The 16,536-nt window shown below is 33.0% G+C and overlaps 1 protein-coding gene across 6 annotated transcripts in view; it reads left to right on the top strand.

Annotated features, from left to right (window-relative positions):
* Window positions 1–16,536, top strand: part of LYPLAL1 (lysophospholipase like 1) — a 38,828-nt gene that overhangs the window by 9,766 nt on the left and 12,526 nt on the right. For all 6 annotated transcript variants that reach the window (XM_009237530.4, XM_063723449.1, XM_063723451.1 and 3 more), the window contains 1 exon segment: window positions 9,421–9,590. In XM_009237530.4, coding sequence (XP_009235805.2) covers window positions 9,421–9,590 — 170 coding nt within the window.

Below are 16,536 nucleotides of genomic sequence, written 5' to 3'. Positions count from 1 at the left end.
TGGAATCTTGTGTCTGGCTTCTTTTATTCAACTTGGTATTTTTGGGATTCATCTGTATGTGTGTATCAATAGTTCAATTTTTAAAATTGTGAGTAGGTATTATATAAATGTAACACAATTTGTTTATTTATCTACTGTTGTTGCATGTTTGGATCATTTCCAGTTTTGAGATCTAGTGAATAATGCTACCATAAATATTCTTGTTACAAGTCTTTTTGTGAGCATAATTTGAATTCTTATCTAGACTCTATTCCATTGGTCTGTTGGTCTAATCTTACAGTAGTACAAAATTGTTGTAATTATCACAGCTGTATAAAAAATTTTGAAACCAAGAGGTGTATGTGTTGCTCATTCTATGTCACTTGCATTTACGTGTAAATTTTAGAACCTGCTCTTCAATTTTACAAAACACCTGTTTGGATTTTGATTGAAATTGCATGGAATCTAGTTTGATTTAGAGAAAATAGATGCCTTCTAATACATACACATGGTATGTCTCACCATTTACTTAGGTCTTTATTAATTTCTCTCAGAGGCAATTTGGAGTTTTTAGTGTAGAAGTCTTTTGCTAAATTTATTTACAAGTATTCTGTTTCTTCATGTTATTGTAAATGGAATTTTAAAAAATTTAATTTTCAAATTGTTGCTAGTACAGAGAAATAAATTTTAATTTTTTATTTTGTCCTTGTATCCTGCTATCTTTCTAAATTCACTTATTTCTAGTACTTATTTAGTATATTCCTTATGAATTTTGTGTATGCATTTTATTTCATTGTCTTGCTTTTTTGAACTTGTTTGAACTTCTAGTACAATGTTAAATAGAAGTGAGTACTTCCTTCCTGTGTAATCTTAGAGGGGAAGTGTTCAGTATTTCACTGTTAAGTGTGATGTTAGTTCTAGGGTTTTTTTGTATATATGCCTTTTTTTAATATCGAGGACATTTCTTTGCCTAATTAGCTGAGAGGTTTCTTTGTGAATTTATCAAATGCTTTTCTGTGTCCTTTGAAATAGTCATGGTTTTTATTTTTCATTTTGTTAACACAGTGAATTACATTAATGGATTTCCAAGTCTTAAACCAGCATTACATTCCTGGGATAAACCCTTTTGTAATGTATTATCCTTTTTATATGTATCTAAATTTGTTTTGCTAATACTTTGGTAAAGAATTTTATGTCTGTGTTCATGAGGAATATTGTTCTGTGATTTTCTTTAATAACCTTTGAAAAACTTTATCATCAGGGTTATGCTAGTCTCTTAAAAGCATTGGGAAGGATTCCCTTCTCTGTGTCTGAGTTTATGTTATTTCTTCCTTAAATATTTGATAAAATTCACTATTGAAATTACCTGGACCTGAGATTTCCTTGTATGAAGGTTTTGATAATGAATTCAATTTCTTTCATAGAACCAGGATATTCAGATTTTATATTTATTTTTAGGCCAGTTTTGATAATTTGTGTTTCTCATGAAATTTGTATCTTTTTTCTGATTTGTCAAATTTATTGACACAAAGATGTTCATGATATTTCCTTTTAATGCTTTTATGATGTGTTGATAACTTTTATTTCATTACTGGTAATAATTTGTATATTTTCTCTTTTTTTTCATGGTTCATCTTACCAAGAGGTTGCCAATTTTATTAATCTTTTATAGAACCAGCTTTGGCTTTCTTATTTTCTCTCTTATTTGCTTTGTATTTCATTTATATCTATTCTTATATTTCTTATTTTCTTCTATTTACATTAAATCTATACATTTCTCACTAATCATTACTTTAGCTAAGTTCCACTAATTTTTTTCTCTCTTTTTATTTATGTTGAAATGTTTTCAAATCTTCATGGTCCCATTGCTGTACTTGTATAACAGACCACCCCAAATAATAATAGTTTTGTTATGTTCACAAATTTTGTGGGCTAAGAATTCAGAAGGGGGACAGTGGTTATGACTTGATCTGGGGCCTCTCCTGTGGGAAAACTCGAAGACTGGTGATGACTCGTCATGTGATTGCTAGGAACTGGAATCATCTGAAGGCTCACTCACATATATGGCATAATGCTGGATATTAACTGGGACCTTCCTTTGGTCTTATTAATGTAACACCTATGTGAGACCTCACCATGTAGTGTCTTGGGCTTCCTGGCAGCATGGAGGCTGGATTCCAAGAGCAAGTGTCTAAAGAGAACCAGACCTAAAGACCTAGTGTTAACAGTAACATAGTACTCTTCCCTCGTTAGTTAAAAGACTGCTTAGAATCAAGCAGAGAAAACATAGACTTCTGTTTCTTAATGAAATGTGAGACAGAGTTACACTGTAAGAAGGGCATGTGGGATAGAAGGTATTATTCTGGCCAGTTACGGAAAATATAGTTCTGGGACCTATATAACCCCATGGGACCTAAATAACCCTTAAGTTCTGGGTCCTAAATAACCCATGAGTTATTTAGAAACATGTTGTTTCCAAATATTTGGAGCTATTCTAGATATTCTTATTACTGTTGATGTTTAGTTTCATTTCATTATTGTTAGAGAAAATATCCTGTATGATTTTCTTCTTTTGATACTCATTGGGACCTTTTTATGGCTTTGCATATGGTCTATCTTGGTGACTGTTAACTGTGCATTTCTGTGTGTTGTGTTCTATAAATGTTAATGGTTCAAGGTATTTGAAAGCATTACACCAACTGTATATGCTTAGTGATTATTTTGCTAAGTTGTTCTATTAGTTACCAAGGGATGGGTATTAAAATCTCTAGCTATGATTGTAGATTGGTCTGTTTCTCCCTTTAGTTCTGTCAGTTTTCTCTTTATGTATTTTTAGGCTGTATTATTAGGTGCATATTCATGTAGTAGTATTGTCTTTTTTATGGCTACTTTTATCTATAAAATGTTCCTTTTTAATTTGTGGTAATACTCTGAAGTGTACTGTGTTTAATAAAAATATAGTATACCTCAGCTTCCCTATGCTTACTGTTTACATGGCACTTCATTTTTCATCCTTTTACTTTCTTTTGATTAGAGCTGTACAATATGTCTTTTTCCATTCTTTTGCTTTTAACCTACCTATATCATTGTATTTAAAGTGGATTTCTTATAGACAACACGTAGTTGGGGTTGGTTTTCATCTTTAACCAAACTGACAATTTGTCTTCTAAGTGATTTGTTTAAGCAATTTACATTTAATGTAACAATTAATATGCTTGAATTTAGGTCTACTCCTTTTCATTCCTCTGTCCCTTTTACACTTTCTATTGAATTATTTGTTTTTTAATACACCATTTTACTTTATTTTTTTTTCTGATTGCCATAGGGATTATGATATACATAGCAAAGCTTTTTTACCTACTTAGAGTTCTTTGTTGTTGTTTTTTTTCCTTGTAACTATATAGGTCCCTTTATCCTCATCTTGTGTATGTTATAGCTTTCATATGTATTTCATCTGCATACATTGAAAACTGTACCAAACAAGGTTGTAATTTTTGTTTTCAACAGTCAACCATATTTTAAAGAGCTTAAGAGGAGAACAATAGTTTATTGTATATTCTCAGTTGTGGTCTATTACAGCATATAAGTGTGTTTTGATTAAATTGTGAATTACCATTTTGATTATAAGGTATCCCTTTTCCTCAACTATGTTTAATAGATGTTTTAAATCGCTAAGGTAGGGGCATATTCAGTAAAAGTCAGCAATTAGTTTGCTGTGTTGATTTAGATGGAAAATACTGCTTTTTTTTTTCACTGTGGTAATTTGGACTCTTTAATTGAAGTGCCCAATAAAGATTTTTATTTCTATGACATGCTTTAGCTATATTTACAATTAGAGATTTTCTTAGTTTGTGTTTATTATTAGAATTTCCATTTAAAAATAATTTTTAACAAGCCATTTATGATTTATATGATAATATAGTTTCTTTTGGTGTTTTAAAAAATTCTAAAAGTAATAAGATTTGCATAGTGCCTATACTTTTGGATTCACTGTTTTTCCACACAAAGTCCGTGTTTGTATTTTTCAGTAAATATGTATTCTAAAATAAACTAGGCACTTTTTATTTAGGCATAGTAAACAATGAATTCCTCTTTACTCCATCACTTAGGATTCCTATCTGAAGCATGATAGTAGGAGAGCCCTCTCCTGATAACAGTAGATCTGTACTACAAGTATGCTAGTAAGGAACCCTACTAAAAACAGCTATTTTGAAGAAATAATGTACTTCTTTGGTAAGTATTAGATATGTTTAAATACGTACTAGTATGGAAAAGTTTTCTTAGATATGTTTTTTAAAAAAAGAAACAAAAATGGACTGTTTTCTACAAATCACAGTGTAGATTTTATAAGAGTTAAAGTCAAAATATGTTCAAAGCAAAAATAAAATAATTTTAGACATTGTTATTTCTAGCTGGCACAAATTATTCCCAAGTGACACAAATGATTACTGAAATTGATTCAGCAAATATTTAGCATCTATTCTGTCAGGCTTTGTTCTTAGCACTGGGGCTGTATCTGTGGAAAGGATAAAGTCCCTGCTCTCAGTGAGCTCATGTAGAGACAGAAAATAAAAGGGAAATTAAATGTAATAATTTCAAATAGTGATAAATGGTATTAAGACTGGGGATAGAGAGTATATGTGTGTGTTGCAGGGTAAAAGGGAGGTATACTTTCAGTTGGAGAGTCAAAGAAGCTCCCCTGAGAAGGTGACACTTGAGCTGAGACCTAAATGAACAGTCAGAGCCCACCATGCAGAAATGTTGCAAAGAGCCCTCTAAGTAGTGGGGATATCAGATGCAAAGCCACTCAACTAATAATAACTTGTCCTATTTGAAGAAAAGGAAGTGACAAATGTGACTGGAACCTAGTGAATGGTGGGAGAGAGAAGTGGTATGAAATGAGGATAAAGAGGAAGACTGGTGCCAATTTGTTAACTTAAAGGTTATGAATGAACTTTCGATTTTATGACTTTAAGGCAACACAGATCAAAAACAACTTGGTATCAAGCTGAATGTCAACAATTTTTTTTTTAACCTTGGACATTTTATTCTAGCTTAATATTTTACCAATGTGTAATGGGTTGATTGATTGATTAACTTAGGAACCACATAGATGTTCTTTGCCAAACATATTTATTTATTGTGGTAATGTCTGAGGAGTTTTATACCAGCTAATAAAGTGATTTATTTGAGGAAGAAGGTGAATGAGTATAACATATGTGATAGTTTTTAGCTGTTTAAAAAACAAACTTTTATATTTTATTTAAATGTTATTCTAATATTTTAGGAGATTTATACATTCTTGGTTATGCTTTCTTAGCAAGAAAGTTCTAAATTATTTTTGTCTCGTTAAATTTTCTCAATCACTCCGTTTGAACAGAATTTGAATTTTCTTAGCTACCATATTAGTAAAATACGTACATTGGGATTCTACCTCTACTGAGCATCTATCTCTAAGGCATTGTCAAAGAAAAAAGTTAAGTGAATGCCACTTTTTTCCATTAATGGCTGAGTTCCCAGAATGATTCACATTTTAGCCTATGATATCATCCTTATTTAAGTATTTAGACAGACAAATAAACACAGAAATAGCAGAGTAAAATGAAAAGAGAAGTAGAACAATTCAGAAGGGTAATAGGCTCATTTGAATTTTAAAGTGAGTGTTGTATTTTTGATATTTTGATTTAGAACTTCACTGTGATTTTAGTGACAGTTTGACTGCAATTTGAGGTTCATTTTGTCTGACAATGACTATTTGGAAAGCACCTACTCTCATTTTCAGAGTAATGAAAATGAGTAACTCAAAACTAGTTAAGAAGCTAGTTTTGAGAAGGGATTCTGGGAGGAGGAAGGTTTAAATGCTTTCTGCCTTCTCTCCCCTTCTGATTCCAATTTATCTACCTTTCTAGAGCCACACAGCTTCTGGGGTCAGAAGGCATATGGGGTTGTGGGATAATTTATGCTGTGTTGGAGTCCTAGTATAGAGTTGGTGCAAGATTTTATCTTTTCTGCACCAGTTGAGAGCCTAGATAAAGAGCAATGGAGGAAAAGCTCAGTCTGCAAAAATCTGCCCGCCTCATAGGTTTATGTCATAAAATGTAATTCTCAGACAATAATGCAATATTAATTAGAATTCCAAAAGGATTTTTTAAGGATAATTATTTGAAAGTAGTTTAAAGTTTACTAAATTTTTTGATAAATTTATTGGATAATCAAGAACAATAGATGCCTGAGAATAGCTAGGACAAGTATGAAAACACAGACTAGAGTAATGATGGTAAGGAGAGGGGAACTTACCTTACACAACTTCAAAATATTCTCTAAAACCACTATAATATGATTAATGTTATATACTAACTCAATAACTAACTTAATAGATACTAACTTAATAGAAACTAACTTAATAGATAAATAGATTAGTGGAACAAAATAGAGCCTTTCTCAACTAAAGCTCTTCAGCTGAATCACAAGACATAGAAAATTATTTGAGTGACTGTTCCCCCGTCCACTGCATGTACGATACAGAACTAGAACCATTCTATATGTATTAGAGGGAAGTCAGTTCGTTATATATAGCATATGTCTTAGGGCTTACTTCTCTCACAGAAATCAGGGTTAGAGAGAAGACCAGATAATGCAGAACTATAAAATATATGGCAAAGATAAAATTTCACTGTTTGCTGAGAAGGGTGTCTTCCTCCTTCCCTCCCTTTCTCTCTCCTTTTAATAGCGCAAGCACAACTGACTATCCTATGGGATAAAATGAATTTGAATCCTTAGGTTACTCCATGTATGAAATTCCCCCAAAATTCAAGGCTTAGGTGTAAAAATGAAAACAAAAATCTTAAAAGGAAATCTGGGCTTCTAAAAAAAAAAAGTATGGATTGGCAGGAGCTTCTTAAGCAAATCTGGAGACCCAGAAATTTAAATTTTTTTAAAAAAGACATTATATCAAATGTAGAGTCTTTTATCCAGTAAAAAAAAAAAAAAAAAAAAAAAAAAACCTTCAGTACATAATAACATAATATCAATATTCAAAATAGACTTGGAAGAAAATACCTGAAATAAATGTAGCAAATGTTTGTCAATAATAGACAAAGTACTCTTTTAAACAAGAAAAAAAATTGAAATGACAATAGGAAAAAATAATAGCAAATGACATCAGTCAGCAGTTCCACTTATGTGGAGTTTTAGAACAGGCAAAAGAAATCAATATTGATAGACTCACTCAGTAGTTGCCTGGGAAGGTTACAGGAGTTGCTTGTGAAGGGGCATGATGGAATTTTCCAAGGAAAATGAATGTTCTGTATCATTGTGGAGATGGTGGTTGCATTGTAAAAAGTAATTGAACTATACACCTAAAATGTGTGTAGTTCAATATAGTTTATATATGTAAATTATACCTCAATAAAGTTGGTTTTAAAACTTCAATTGATACTCTTAAATGGTAACATTTTAATGTATGTCAGCACCTACTGCTATTACTGCTGTGGGCAAAAGGATATTTTCCTACCTTTCCTGTAGAAAGGTAAATTTTTACAACTTTTATGGAAGCAACTTTGAGACATCTGTTAAGACAAAAATTGTACCTTTTAATCCAACCTGTTTCTTGACTCTTTTCTGTAGGAATAAAAGTTCCAGTAGATAAAAACATATATACGTATGTTTAATGAAGCATTGTTCTTAGTGGCTAAAAGCTGGGTGCCAAATTAATTCCCATTATTAGGGGAATGGCTGATTAAATTGCAGAATATCCTTATCATAGGATATAATACAGCCATTAAAAGGATAAGTTAGAACTGTAACTGATGAAAGGATTTCCATGAGATATTGTTGAAGGAAAAAAGCATGATGCACATAATAGAATCAGACAGATTATTTTTGAAAAGAAATAGTGCGCCAAGAAATAGCCTGTAAATATGCATATTTTAATGTGTAAGAATAACATTGAAGGATATATTTCAGATCATTTACACAGTTTACCGAATGTAAAGGACAAGATGTATGAGGGAGTTGGAGAGAAGAGGAGGAATGTAGAGATGGGTAAAAAATGAATAAGATTTACATGAAAAACATCTAAACAATGTGTATATATATATAATCTCTTATTTAAAAAATTTTATGTATCTGCATAAACTTAGGGAAAACATATAAGTTTTTATGTACTGACTTTCAGAGGTATTCATCATATCCATTTAAATTTTAGAAAATGTGTTACAAAGTAATGTTTATATGATTCTATTTGAGTAAATAAAAGATCCGCTGTATATGAATTTCTGTTAAAATTTTAGTCAGTCCAACTTTCTTGTTTCCAGGTTTTTTTTTTAGTTTCTCTGGGAAACTTTCCAAATATAACCTTGACGTTCAAGCTCCTTAAGTGGATGTCCATTTATTTTGGGGTGGTATGATCAATATTGAAAAATGGTGTAATTCTGTTCCCTTCCAGCACCACCCACTGGTCCTAAAGATTGTATGTATCCCAAGGCCAATGACAATTGAATATTTCTAGCTCCTTGAATATGCTGAGGTTCTACTTGGGTTTTTCACTAGAGAAGAAGTACAAAAGCACGTTCAGGTCTCACCTGTTGTCTTTTAGCTGTCTATTTTTGTTTTTCAATTTAGCTGCACATTTCATGCTTTTACTTTACTAACTTTGGTGGGTGACAGTATACAGCTAAATTTGAGATGGCAAAGTAGAGGAGGTATTGGTGTGGAAAGAATCCTGTGTCTGGGTTCATCAAAGGGAAATATTACTTGTCATTGGTTTAGAGTTCTTTCAAATTACTATAGGCACTTTTGTCACTGGCTATGTTTTCTTTGGCACTCTGTTTCTCATCATTACGTGAGGAGAAAGCAGGGCATGCCAAGGGATAAGCATTATCTTCTGTGCAACTCTTCTGTTTTTCATATTTGGAAAACATTTGTTCTCTGTGTTTATCTAATACATCCCCCATCCCTCTCTGTGTTTGCCCACAGAAATCTCTAAGGTTTTTTTTTGGTTCCCCTTTCATTTACATCTACCAGCATAATAGTTGAATACAGGACCCCCTTTACTCCATTACAGTTTGGAATATCTTGATGGTGTGTGTGCCTGTGCACGTATGTGTGTGTATTTTTTGTTAACCAACATAGTATCCCAGAGCATGAATATACAATGAATGGATTAAGATTCACTGGTACTGTAACTGTTCTACCTCTTAAAAGATAGAGGGAGTAGGTAAAGATGATATGAACTGGCATTAGTAAATTTTAATGGATTAAATATAAGTATAGGATAGTTAATACAATATATATGAGAGTAGTTTTAATATGCATTTAACTTATAAAACTTAGAGGAAATTGAAATCATTTATTCAAAACACTAATATTTTGGTAATTAAAGCATCCATTTTCATATTCCCTTTTCCTTTCTTTTTTTTTGGGGGGGCGGTTGTTAAACAGATCATATACTCCTATGAAAGGTGGAATCTCCAATGTATGGTTTGACAGATTTAAAATAACCAATGACTGCCCAGAACACCTTGAATCAATTGATGTCATGTGTCAAGTGCTTACTGATTTGATTGATGAAGAAGTAAAAAGTGGCATCAAGAAGAACAGGATATTAATAGGTAAGACCTTTAAATGTTGGTAATTTATAGCTGTTCACTTTTGTCTAATTCTATACATCAAATCTTACTTGGAACATTATTTAGAAGCACTTGTATATCATTCGATGCATTCATAGTTTCAGATAAACTGTACATATTGAGGATTTCAAAGATATTAGAATTATAAACAGCAGCACATGAAACTTTAATTGATTTTCTTTTTGAATAATAATGGATTTTGAGAGTCTTGTGGCAGTTAAAATTTTTCTTCTAGTTTAATTTTCAGTTAAGAGATTATTCATTTCAATTTTTAAAACATTCTACTTCAGTTACTTATTTAAACTTATGAATATAAGTTTAAACATCTATTGCCATTATTAAGATATACAGTCAAAATATACCATTAAATTTATGAAAATTAAAATCTTCAGAGTTAATCTCACAAGAATAAAGTATTTATAAATTTTCGTTAAACTGTCTTTAGCAAGCCCTGTTCCTAAGGGAATATAAGTAGCTTTATATAAGCTCTTTATTCTGCTTAATACCTTTTTCTGTTTCTGTACTTAGCATATACATAAATTATTAAAATCTCTTTTTCTAATACATACAAAAGTGAGATGGGGCATGTAGACTATGAATGGTACACGACATATTTTGGTGAAAGGGTTTTATTTCCAAATGTAACTATTTAACTTACAATGAGTTGTATTTAATGATGGAATTAAAAAGCAAATTAAGTATCTCCATTATATTCTAAATAACATTAAAATGCACATTGAAATTCTTTATAGATGGGATTTGGGTAAACTAATGAACTTTCTTTGTGTTTATTGAAGTACTGAACTGTCTGTTGAGTCATGAGAGACAACATGATATAATGGATAAAATCCATTCTATTCTGTCTTGGCATTAGTTTCCACTTTGTTGAAAGCAGCGTGGCCTCTAGCATGATAACATCACCTTTCTGGTCCTTAGTTTCCTCATTATGTTTAACTCTATATTTCTGTGTTTCCATGTTTAACGTTGATGTTTAACTCTAATAGAGATAAACATGGAGCATTATGGGAGGACTAGGAAGAGCATAGGGAAGGGATGCCCATCTTAGTCTAGGGGATTATGAAGTAGTTAGAATTCCAAACATGTGAATCATGTATCGTTCAGTCGTCATTCAATCTTTAGTAAGTATTTTTTAAGTCCCCACTATGTGCCACGCAGTATTATAGATGTTCACAGGGACATGCAGATAAATAAAACAAGATCTATCTGCCTTACATATTTCTTACAACCTGAAAGGGCCAATGAGATTCTTAAAGTGGTAACTATAATGCCAGCCAGGCTGTGATGAGTGCTGTAATGTGGTATAATAGCTTTTCAAAGCCAGTGATAGTGTATATTTCTTTTTATTTCCCAGAACCTATCACAATGCCTGGCACAGAGCAAATACTCAGGAAATCTATAATGAATAACATTACTCAATCAGTAAATTGTCAGTTAGTACTATAGCAATTCAGAGGACGAAGTAGTCACATGCATTTGGGGCTATAAGAGAAAGATTTAATAGAAAGATGGCAGTGGCATTTAAGATGCAGTGGCATTTAAGATGCACAAGTTATTAAAATTTTAACTATTACAGTGTAGAAGTCTAGGTATAGGGAATGATTTGTACAGTAAAATAGAAGTGGACAAAGTAATGATTTTTGTTTTTGTCTGTCTGGACAGTAGTTGGCTGTAACAAAGTTTGTGTCTAACTAGAAAGTACCTGTTGACTCAGATAGCCACAGTAAGAGACTAGAACATGATGGCATAATGGTGACAAAAATGAGTTCAAATCTACAGTCCATCACTTCCTAGTTGGCTCACCACTTATTACCTACACTTAATTTTTGCTACCTAATCTGTAAAGTGGAAATAGTAATATAATATCTGTTTACTGAGAGATGAACAAAATATTTGGTTTCTTCTAGACTCTCAGTAAATACTCTGTTCAGTTTTTAATCCTTTATTTTGTAGGTATAATAACATGTAATAATTGGTAAAGGATCATTAAATAATGTCTTAAAGTCATAAGAATTGTACTTTGAAAAACTGATTTGGCAGAAGGGGTAAGTAAAAGGATGAGAAGTCTGACATGGAGAAACCAGTATAATATAATGAAAGTCCGAAGTGGTGTGGTGGCAATAGGAAAGGAAAAGATCAGGATGAGAAATTGCTTTAAAAAATAAAAGTACAGTCTTCATAAGCAAAAAAAAAATAGATAAAAGGAGAAAATACTCTGAGTAGTACTCTTAATGAGTGTGTATTGAAGAGTTTATCACACTGAATGGTAACTGCTGTCCATTTGTCTCTTGTCCCATCCTCTCTCTTCCTTTCCCAGCTCCATTACTTTATCTAGTTCATCTTTGAGTACTAGAAATATTATGGATTTTCTGCAGTATATTACATTTTAAAAAATCCTAGTACAACAAAATCAAATCTTTTAAAAATTTTAATTTTATTTTAAGTTCCAGGATACATGTGCAGGAAATGCAGGTTTGTTACATAGGTAAACATGTGTCATGGTGTTTTGCTATACCTATCAACCTGTCACCTAGGTATTAAGACCTGTATTCATTAGCTGTTTATCCTGATGCTCTCCCTCTCACCGCCTCCCTGACAGGCCCCAGTGTGTGTTGTTTGCCTCTCTGTGTGCATGTGTTCTCATGGTTCAGCTTCCAACATGCAGTGTTTGGTTTTCTGTTCCTGTGTTAGTTTGCTGAGGATAATGGCTTCCAGCTCTATCCTTGTCCCTGCAAAAGACATGATCTTGTTCCTTTTTATGGCTGCATAGTATTCTATGGTGTACATGTACCACATTTTCTTTACCCAGTCTATCACTGATGGGCATTTGGATTGATTCCATGTCTGCTATTGTGAATAGTGCTGCAATGGACATATGTGTGCATGTATCTTTATAATAGAATGATTTATATTCCTTTGGGTGTATACCCAGTAATGAAATTGCTGGGTCAGATGGTATTTCCGGTTCTAGGTCTTTGAGGAATTGCCACACTGTCTTCCACAATGCTTGAACTAATTAACATTTTCACCAACAGTGTAAAAGTGTTCCTGTTTCTCCATAGCCTCGCCAGCATATTAAAAATTCAAGAATTCAAAAATTCTTGAATTTTTAATAATTGCCACTCTGACTGGTATGAGATGGCATCTCATTGTGATTTTGATTTGCATCTCTCTAATGATAAGTGATGTTGAGCTTTTTTTCATTTTTTTATATGTTTTTTCATATGCTGCATAAGTGTATTCTTTTGAGAAATGTCTGAAGAGTCATTTATGACAAACCCACAGCCAATATCATACTGAATAGACAAAAGCTGGAAGCAGTCCCCTTGAAATCCAGCTCAAGACAAGGATGCTCTCTCTCACCACTTCTATTCAACATAGTATTGGGAGTTCTGGCTGGGGCAATCAGGCAAGAAAAAGAAATAAAAAGTGTATTCAAATAGGAAGAGAAGAAGTCAAACTGTATCTATTTGCAAATGACATGATCCAATATCTAGAAAACTCCATTGTTTCAGCCCCAAAGCTTCTTAAGTGGATAAGCAACTAAAGCAAAGTTTCAGGATACAAAATCAATATGCAGAAATCACAGGCATTCCTATACACCAACAATAGGCAAGCAGAGAGCTAAATCATGAATGAACTCCCATACACAATTGCTACAAAGAGAATAAAATACTTAGGAATACAAAGGACCTCCTCAAGGAGAACTACAAACCACTACTCAAGGAAATAAGAGAGGACATAAACAAATGGAGAAACATTCTCTGCTCATGGATAGGAAGAATCAGTATCATGAAAATGGCCGTAATGCCTGAAGTAATTTATAGATTCAATGCTATGCCCATTAAACTACCATTGACATTCTTCACAGAATTAGAAAAAACTACTTTAAAATTGGAACCAAAAAAGAGCCCATATGGCCAAGATAGTCCTAAGCAAAAAGGACAAAGGTGAAGGCATCATGCTACCCAACTTCAAACTATACTACAAGGCTACGGTAACCAAAACAGCATGGTACTGGTACAAAAACAGACACATAGACCAATGGAACAGAATAGAGATCTCAGAAATAAGACCTCACATCTACAACCATCTGATCTTCAACAAATCTGACAAAAACAAGCAGTAGGGGAAGGATTCCCTATTTAATAAATGGTGCTGGGTAAACTGGCTAGCCATATGCAGAAAATTGAAACTGGACCCCTTACTTACACCTTATACAAAAACTAACTCAAGATGGATTAAAGACTGAAATGTAAAACCCAAAATTACAAAAACCCTAGAAGTAAATCTAGGCAATACCATTCACAACATAGACACGGGCAAAGATTTTATGATGAAAATTTCAAAAGCAATCGCAACAAAAGCAGAAGTTGACAGATGGTATCTAATTAAACTAAAGCACTTCTGCACAGCAAAAGAAGCTATCATCAGAGTGAACAGACAGCCTACAGAATGGGAGAAAATTTTTGCGATCTATCCTTCTGACAAAGGTCTAATATCCAGAATCTACGAGGAACTTAAACAAATTTACAAGAAAAAAAAAAAAACATTAAAAAGTGGGCAAAGTACATGAACAGACACTTCTCAAAGCAGAAACAAATCTTAAATGAAGTTAAACACACACATAAAAACAGTAGCAGGAGAGGTTACCTGTTTGAGCACCTATATTTTCTTAGAGGGAATCATGTCTTACCAGCCAGATTGCCCATAAACCTCAAAAAAGGTCACCTGGGAGAAAAATACAACACAAGACTTGATTTTGCAATGTCTGTAAGCCCCCCCAGACCCCAAACTTGGGGCTCACTGAATGAAGATAATTTGTTTTTCCATTTTCTTCTTGAGAAAAAGATGATTTTTAAAAATCAGTGCCTTTGATATCTTTTCAAAGTCCGACAATGTGATTGATTGAATCAAGTCTCTTGTTGAATTTTTCTAATGCTCCAGGGTAGTTTTCTGATTGACAGCATATACAGAAATATTTCAAAGTTCATTGTAGAAAAGCTGGCAGAAATGACCAGTCAATTATAGGCACCAAAAAAGAAAAAAGAGCTATTATTAAAAACTCAAAGTAGAATAGCTTATACTTATAATATATGCATATATGTACATATTATATATGCTATATATAAAATCCAGTTTTCATGGGTGATATAAAAAAATCAGAAATAATTGTTTTTAAAGTATAGTTTAGCATTACAATTTTAACAAAAAATTTACAGTAATTAAGATTCTGTCATGATTACACATTTGATATATTTTTTCTCATAATGGAAATGAAATTACATAAAAGTTATTAAACATTTATGAAAATAAATTTAACATTCACTTAAATATCTATTGCTGTTTCTTTTGGGTTCTTCCAGAATAATTTTTTCTTATTCTTTACCTTAATTTTTAAGGGTATTCAAGAAGATATCCATGTTTATAAAATCTAAGTTGACCATTTCTCCCCTTTTCATTCTAATGTATGAGTTTACAGCCCAGAAATAGGTTACTAAAGCTATGTTTTAATATTATGTGAATGCACAAAAGATGGTAAGTAAAATTAGAAGTGAACTAATTTCAGACATTTCTTATGATATAGTTGGTTAAGTTGAAAAAAAGCTACATACATTTTTCCTGGTTCCCATATCCCACCAACACAAACTTGAGCTTTTCATCAAATACAGAGGTTGTTCTGTTTGTGTTTTTAAATGCATTTGTCTACTTACACATGACATATAACTATTCAAAGTATATATATCATAATATATGTGGCAACCAGAAGGTCTATACGTGAACATATGAATGATGATTTAATTAAGCAGTTCTCTTCCCCATTTATTTCTCGATACCAAGTAGTATGTGTACTCCAAAGTATGGTCATTCAGTGAAAAAAAGTATTTAGTATTTCTTTCTGTTAATGAGTTGGAGGTACTAATATATGTATGTGAGTCCCTCAATTACCCTGTGCAAGGCAAATTCTTTTATGTATGATTAGAATATCCGAAGATAAGTTAGAAACTCCTCTTTTGTGTCTTTTTTAAGAGGTGAAATGAGATACTGTACAGACAAGAAGTATTATTCTGTTCATGAGTAATCAACCTTTCACTCAATTTTAATATTATTTAAGTCTATGGAAAAAAATTTTATAACACTTCTTTTTAAAATGGGGAAAAATTGTACAAGTAAGCATGATCAAACCTCTCTTAAAGCTGGTTGATACTGATCTTTTTTTTTTTTTTTTTTTTGGAGACAGAGTCTTGCTCTGTGGCCCACCCAAGCTGGAGTGCAGTGGCAAGATCTCGGCTCACTGCAACCTCCGCCTCCTGGGTTCAAGCAATTCTCCTGTCTCAGCCTCCTGAGTAGCTGGGACTACAGGCACACGCCACCAGGCCTGGCTAATTTTTTTTTTTTTTTGAGATGGAGTCTCACTCTGTCGCCCAGGCTAGAGTGCAGTGGCGTGATCTTGGCTCACTGCAAGCTCCACCTCCTGGATTCACACCATTCTACTGCCTCAGCCTCCCGAGTAGCTGGGACTACAGGCGCCCGCCACCACGCTCAGCTAATTTTTTGTATTTTTGTGGAGACGGGGTTTCACTGTGTTGCCCAGGCTGGTCTCGAATATTGTTGCCTTCAAGTGTCCAAGAAATTAACTTTAAGGTCCATCTGAAGGAAAATAGCAAATTTCACTGGCCTCACAGACAGAGAAGGAGCCATCATCTTTCATCAAGAGATTGGTGCCACACACATCCATCCCCAGGATATTAGACACCTGGACAGCTAGCTGCTTCCTTTGTTCACTCAGTGAGCCCATCATCCCCACACCACCTAGTGAGCAGTTGCTTTGCATCCTTCCATCTATTGAACAACGTAACATGGTGCCAACCATACAGCCTCCAATGACAATGGAACATATATCCTGTCC

The sequence above is a fragment of the Pongo abelii genome, chromosome 1 (assembly GCF_028885655.2).
Source record: "Pongo abelii isolate AG06213 chromosome 1, NHGRI_mPonAbe1-v2.0_pri, whole genome shotgun sequence".
In the NCBI taxonomy this organism is placed as follows: domain Eukaryota; kingdom Metazoa; phylum Chordata; class Mammalia; order Primates; family Hominidae; genus Pongo; species Pongo abelii.
Note: the sequence above shows the minus strand (reverse complement) of the source record. Positions and strands in the feature narration are given on the sequence as shown.